The sequence below is a fragment of the Triticum dicoccoides genome, chromosome 3B (assembly GCF_002162155.2).
Source record: "Triticum dicoccoides isolate Atlit2015 ecotype Zavitan chromosome 3B, WEW_v2.0, whole genome shotgun sequence".
NCBI classification, from domain to species: domain Eukaryota; kingdom Viridiplantae; phylum Streptophyta; class Magnoliopsida; order Poales; family Poaceae; genus Triticum; species Triticum dicoccoides.
Window position 1 is genome coordinate 484,225,151 of NC_041385.1, and position 6,367 is coordinate 484,231,517.

Sequence of the window (6,367 nt, forward strand, 5' to 3'; positions counted from 1 at the left end):
TAAGGTGCGAATTAATCTCATGTTCAATGGTGCGTGCGCGAGCTTTTTTCATAGGTCCACTTGGCTCTTGAGGAATTGGTGTAGTGTACATGGGGATGAGCGTAGGGTGCTCCGCACCAATAAGTGAACTCCGATCTCTTGTGCTCTTTGGCAAAGCGAGCAAAGGCCACATTTTTTCCAACCTCGACTAGTCAAGTGACCGCATGTCCAAATCCTATCTTGCATTGCAAGTCACACAAAGAATTTAACCTTAGGTGGAGCTCAAGCACCCCAAATGGTGCACCTCAAGGTTGTGCTGGTAGACCTAATGAATTGAGCATTGTATGCCGAGGCCGAAGAGTAGACACCCAAGGTCATCCTCAACCTCAAACCGGAGCTGAATATCACGAAGAAGGACCCAAAGGGAGTCAAATTCTGGCGTCTGACCTGACGGCCTCGTGATTCGTGATGCTAAAAAGTGTATTGATGAGCTGAAACTTGTGATTTGTGAAGTAAACAGTACATCCTAGCTTTTACTCAAATATATTGTGCAAATTTCATTTTGATACATGTAGAGCAAAACATAAGCCACATAGCCACAAATTGTAATGTATAGAGGCTGCGTCATTTAATTCGGAATGTATAGAGGCTGCGTCTTTTATTCGGATCAGAGGGAGTACAATTTTTTGTTGCCATATAATCATTTAATTACAGTAATAATAACAAAAAATATTGCTATATAATAATAAAAATTGCAAAAATAATCACTTATTTAGTCACAGATCAAGATTCCATGAGTCAATTAAGTGAACAACCAAACAAGCAAATTTGTATCCATTCCCATTTCAATTTCCTTGCTGAATTGGTAGTCCAGTCAATTCAATGTGTAGCCCTCCAATACAAATATCCAAACAGAGCATAAGGTGCTGCGTAGAGTTTTTGTTTTTCGAAAAGGGTGCTGCATAGAGTTGATTACATCAAGATTTATCTTTAGGATCCAAGCATATTCAGGTTCACATGTAGTAACATACGAGTACAGCTATCGTTGTCCTTGTACGTGTCGTATCTGGCAATGACACTGATAATTCTGTTTGGTCGCACCATTTTTACATGTTTTATCATTTGGGTGGAACCTATAATCTGCAAAGGGAAAAAACAGTTGGATATCTTGTCCAGGCTATGTTCATCCTTATAAAAGTATAGCTTTTTTATTCAGGCACTAATTTTTCGGCAGCTACTTTTACACAGGAGCCTATAAAATGAGTGATGAGCGTGATGAAGGTATGAAGCTACAAACTCTGGATACAGGATAAAGATATTCATGGCGCAGTCTCATTATGTACATTTATATCAGAAGCTCGACTGCTTGCTTTGGAGTTGGGACCTCAAAATCTTCTGGTTTTCGTAAAATCTGCACGAAGTTGTACAGTTTTGCCTACAGCCTTCTCCCCAGATTGCATGATCCATACAGACATCGACCACTCGAAGAGACATAGATGACCCGGAACCAAGTTCCTTCAGCTCGAGAAGCTGTCAGTCGGCACAATCGTACCTCCCTCACCGACAACAAGATCTGAGCACCACAAGAAATTGACATGTCCCCACTACTCCAGTTGCAGAACGGAGTCCTGCAGAATATGGCACTGCCTTAATTCCGCTGGATCATCCCAGAGAGCGGGGGACCAACTTGCAAGATCAGAAGGTTGATAAAAGCCATTGTCATTTGTCAACTTGGTACCTGCACCAAAATGTAACACGAAATTTAATGTTGGAGAACCTAAATAGCGCACGTGCAACAAGTGGCGAGCCAGTGCATGCTTACTCCTGCAACAACACAGGAAACTATGACGATCACCCTTCACCGGAGCATACAGAATGATGCACTACAAATCTACAATCGCTTAGCATAGAAGTTTGCAATGTTACTAAAGGCCGGAGGAATCCCCGGCAAAAATAGAAGCTAGAGGTGGGAATTCACAGTATAGCAAAACCGTTTTAATTTTGGAGATGAACCTAGCAATTTAGTTTCTGATATCAGACGAAAGTGTCAGAAAAGGAAGGAACGAATATGCCCACCATTGCTGTCCCTTTCATCAGTTGCCTCTTGTATCAACAACTATGCAAGATACTAGAAACTACATGATTTAAATGCTGGAATAAATAAGAATGATATGCTTCAAGATCTTTTCACCTCAGAAACACCAGGGAAGTGCACATCCCTGGTTGAATGTCTGATGGTTACCGCTTCCCTTGTCAAGGTCTCAGCAGAACCACCATGTATATAAAGTGATGATAGCCCAACATCAGAGATGCAAGCTCATGAATCCTAGCTCAAATATGTCTTCCATGGAGGAGCCTCTGCTGCCTCTATTCCAGCGTAATCAGAAGTACTCTTCCTCCAAGCAAGACAGAAGCAAATCATGCGATGTCACAAACAGGTGTGCACCTTCCTTTCATCCAGACACTAATGTCAAAGCTAGCCTCAATACTCTCAATCATCCTCCAGCCACTAATGAAAACACCAATATAGTATCCACACCGACTTTACAGCGGGTGTGTTCTTCACCTTCTATATTCACATCAATCAAAGAAGCTCCCAGTGCACATGAGCTTGACAAGCAAAGCCCTTCTGCACAATACACACCATCAATCACAAGGCAGGCTATTGTTAGTGTCATCCTATACATCTCAATAGGAGTCATTGTGTACATGACAAATGTTGAAGGCTTCAAGGGGAAATCCACGTTTAAGTTAGTGGATGCCCTGTACTTCACCATCATAAGCTTGTGCACCATTGGGTATGGTGACATAGTCCCTTGCACTACCTTCACAAAGGTGTTCACATGCTTGTTTCTACTAATAGGTGTTCGCTTTGTTGACATTATGCTAAATGGGTTGTTGACAAATGTGCTAGACAAGCAGAGAACAGTCCTACTTAGCACAATGGATGATAATAAGCTGAACAGGGTATTTGACACGTACATGATCGATGCTGAAAAGAAAAGGTCAAGAGGGAAGATGAAAGTACTACTTGCACTAGGCGTTGTTGCAGGGTCTATCTCAATTTGTACAATCATAGTACATGAGGTGGAGGGCCTAAACTGGATTGACAGCTTCTATTTATCAGTCATTTCTGTGACAACAGTTGGATATGGGGATTATGGCTTCTCAACTACAGCTGGAAGGCTCTCCGCGACCGTGTGTCTGTTGGTGAGCACTTTGGCAGTTGGCAAGGCATTCTTGTTCCTAACGGATCTAAGGATGGACAGAAGGAACCGACGAACTACAAAATGGATCCTCCAGAAGAAAATGGACAATGAGCCACTTGCTGCAGACCTTGATAATGATGCAGCTGTAAGGTATTGTAAATTTTCCATCAATTACCATGTCAAGGAATTTTGTACTTGAACATGCGCTTCTACTCTGCTGCTTATCTCGTATCCAATGATTACAGCATATTATTTCCTTATCTGAAAATTAAATTTATCTGATGATAGGATCTTTCTTAATTTCTTGCACGACAAAGAGCTAATAATTTGTCGTTCCTTTTAGTCTTTTACCAAACACGCAAGAAAACAATAAATATACTTGTGGTATGCATTGACACCTCAAAAACATACATGGAAGTTACTCTTCATCAGTTCATCACAACTTCTACATTGTTCTTCTCATTAAACTAATTCAAAAGTATGTTACTATGTCGCATTACAGGGCAACTATGCCTTTTACGTTCAAGCAAGCTACTTCACATGCGATTAACGTGTGATTGCCTTCTCCATATGCAACAGTAAACCAGACTTTATGATCTACAAGCTGAAAGAGATGGGGAAGATCGATGAGAAAGATGTCACGATGATCTCAGACCAGTTTGATCAGCTAGGCCTTGCAAAATGTGGAAATGTTGCTCTTGCTGACATAATTGGAAACTTATGAGTATGTATTATGTAAATGCTAGAAATATATCATGCCTCAGTGATAGATAACATCTGATACTTTGCTAACTAGCAATCAAAATCTAAACATGTACACGTGACCTATTTAATACCCTTTCATGTTACAAGTAGTCGAAACACTGTGTATCACTGTTGATCTTGGAGTCGTACATTGTCATATACAATTGAACTTGGAGTCATATTTCTTGTAATGTGGTTGGTCATAGCCACAGCTTCAAGGTTTCTTCACATATTTCTCACCCGGATTGTATGGATATGTAATTAAGGATACAGGGAAGAACTGGATAGTACGAGTTCAGTGCAGTGTAATTAAAGCAATGGGACAACTTACCAAAGAAAGAGACAGAGCTTGACAAGATGAACTCAATGTTTTGTAGTTTGCCATCATCTCAAGCCATCAGATCCACTCTCACTTACTGTGTTATCCGAAATCTTCGCAATCCTGGAAAAGTTAGTTACTGTAATGAAGCTCAAGCATATTCAGTTTGGGGATGCCAAAAAGAGCCAGATACAGAACATATATTAGTGCATTTGTGACTTTTCGTGCTCCTCCTTCAAGACTAACCTTTCTCTAGTTTCAGTTATAAGCTTCAATATGGTTGATAATTTGTGCAACTTGTCATTTATAGACTGCTGAGTGTCCAACTCTTTTGCTAATCGGGAACTGGCGTAGTGATCAATTTCGCATTGTAATGAACTCAGCTGTGAATCAATATGCTGCACAAAATCATCATATGCAGAATGATCATCCATGATGTTTGTTGGGTCATGGTCCTTGGAGAATGTGAAGCTATTAGCCATCTGAAGTTCACTTCTCTTGGATTGGCCAGCCACGTTTGAATCACTAGTCTCATCCACCCGATCATCAATTTTACCGGAGAACACTCTTATATGGTCATTGGAGTCTTCAACAGTAGCCGTCCCTGGACGCAACGCGTGTTCAATTAACATATTCTGCTTCACTGAAATAACCTGGATACAACAAACAATGTTTCAGATATATAGACGGATGAAATTTGGAAAAAAAAATCCTGAGTGGGAATGGTTTATGTGAGATGTCATTTATGTGTTGGTTGTTATTTGAAGGAAAAGCTTGTAACATTCAGAAGTGATGTAATCAGCAGAATGATCACAAGAACAGTGTGACATTGTCTAAGTATGACTCAGCAATGAATCATGGGGTTTTGGTACAAGTTTTTTTTAAAAAGTATCAATTCTAAGAACCAAAAATTATCATATATCACATGATGATAAAAGAACATGTCATCACCTCACTAATCTTTGCGGAAAGCTTGTCAAGCAGCTCAATGCGCTCCTTTATGTTCTCCAAAGCATTGGTCAACTTCTTCTTCTGCACAAGTAATTCCACTGCCTCATTCTCTCTGCCCATCCGGACACTGACCACGGCTCTCTTCTTAAGATTCTCAGCGGCCTCGGTCAACCGCACAAGCCTCACCCTAGCACTGTTTGCTACAAGGAAAAAAAACACAGTCAGTAAAAAGGATGTGGTGCACTTGTGTCTTTGCAGTGATGAGTATTCTAGAAATAAACTGTGCACTAGTGCAGTGCAACAAATATGGTGTGCCCCTATCCACAGAGCGCTGGACTCAAACTCATTTTTACGATCTCTAGACCCGAGCATACTATGTAGTAGAGATTGGCGAGACCTACTGCAATCTTTGGAATCGCAATCATTGTCCGCAATTTAGTAGCACAAATATGTAGAATGAAATACACAAGCTCCTCCTACGGAGTACGGACTCAGCATTCCAGTTTCCGGAAGAAGAACGCAGCCATGGCGATGGAGTTGAGGAGTTAGTATACCTTTGGATTGGGTGAGGTCGGCTTCGGCGTGGAGTTGGAGGAGCTGCTCCCGCAACCGGTCGAACGTCGACGGGGCCGGGGCCGGGGCCGGGCCACCGCCTCGGCTGGATGCCGCCAGGACGAGCGGCCGAGGGGCCGCCCTCGCGCGCCTCCACCCTGCCCTCGCGGCAGGAGGCGGCGGGGGCAGAGGCGCCACTAGCGACGACGCGAAGGCCATCTCCTCCCACAGCCCCTCGCCGCGGCACTCCACCGGACAAAGGGAACGGTCTAGGCGCTGAAAGCGGAATGCAAGCTCTACGTAACCAGGCCCTTAAGACAGAAAACCGTATCTCTACGTCAATGCCCTGCGAAGGCGTACTTAGCGGTGCTTCAGGCTTCAGTTGTGTGAAGATCAATCGCAGTTCAGATAATACGTCTGCCCGTTTGGAAGATCGCCAACTTTGCAGCTACCGGTCAAGTCCATGTACTACAGTTTCACGCGTCGAATCGAATAATTTCGTTTAATTGTAACAACAGGGGAGAAAATCCAAGTAGGCCGAATTTTGTTTGTTGGTTCCAACCTGACAGTCCATTTGGACGACGACGGCCGGTCGCAACGGTGGGTAAATTCG

The 6,367-nt window shown here is 42.6% G+C and overlaps 2 protein-coding genes across 5 annotated transcripts; one reads left to right on the forward strand and one right to left on the reverse strand.

Annotated features, from left to right (window-relative positions):
* Positions 1-1,145: 1,145 nt before the first annotated feature.
* On the reverse strand, positions 1,146-5,990 carry LOC119276661. 2 transcript variants are annotated; one of them, XM_037557788.1, is made up of 5 exons: positions 5,757-5,990; positions 5,203-5,402; positions 4,498-4,904; positions 4,264-4,374; positions 1,146-1,717 (listed from the first exon to the last, which is right to left on the reverse strand). In XM_037557788.1, exons 1-4 carry the CDS (start codon positions 5,971-5,973, stop codon positions 4,317-4,319), a joined length of 882 nt encoding a protein of 293 aa, XP_037413685.1. In that variant the 5' UTR covers positions 5,974-5,990; the 3' UTR covers positions 1,146-1,717; positions 4,264-4,316. The 2 variants fall into 2 exon arrangements, with proteins under 2 accessions (XP_037413685.1, XP_037413689.1); XM_037557792.1 differs by lacking the exon at positions 1,146-1,717 and adding an exon at positions 2,475-2,608.
* LOC119276660 (two pore potassium channel c-like) lies at positions 2,175-4,111 on the forward strand. 3 transcript variants are annotated; one of them, XM_037557786.1, is made up of 3 exons: positions 2,277-2,417; positions 2,894-3,338; positions 3,768-4,111. In XM_037557786.1, the coding sequence occupies exons 1-3, from the start codon at positions 2,405-2,407 to the stop codon at positions 3,910-3,912; spliced, it is 603 nt and encodes a 200-aa protein (XP_037413683.1). In that variant the 5' UTR covers positions 2,277-2,404; the 3' UTR covers positions 3,913-4,111. The 3 variants fall into 3 exon arrangements, with proteins under 3 accessions (XP_037413682.1, XP_037413683.1, XP_037413684.1); XM_037557787.1 differs by having other exon boundaries at positions 3,125-3,338; XM_037557785.1 differs by having other exon boundaries at positions 2,175-3,338.
* Positions 5,991-6,367: the final 377 nt, after the last annotated feature.

Bases quoted from the DNA above. Each gene is read 5' to 3' on its own strand.
- LOC119276660 (XM_037557785.1), top strand. From the start codon at position 2,269: ATGATAGCCCAACATCAGAGATGCAAGCTCATGAATCCTAGCTCAAAT. The intron at 3,339-3,767 runs GTATTGTAAATT...CATATGCAACAG, and splicing joins GATAATGATGCAGCTGTAAG to TAAACCAGACTTTATGATCT.
- LOC119276661 (XM_037557788.1), bottom strand. From the start codon at position 5,973: ATGGCCTTCGCGTCGTCGCTAGTGGCGCCTCTGCCCCCGCCGCCTCCT. The intron at 5,403-5,756 runs GTATACTAACTC...TTTTCCTTGTAG, and splicing joins CGACCTCACCCAATCCAAAG to CAAACAGTGCTAGGGTGAGG. The intron at 4,905-5,202 runs GTGATGACATGT...TGTTGTATCCAG, and splicing joins TTTCCGCAAAGATTAGTGAG to GTTATTTCAGTGAAGCAGAA.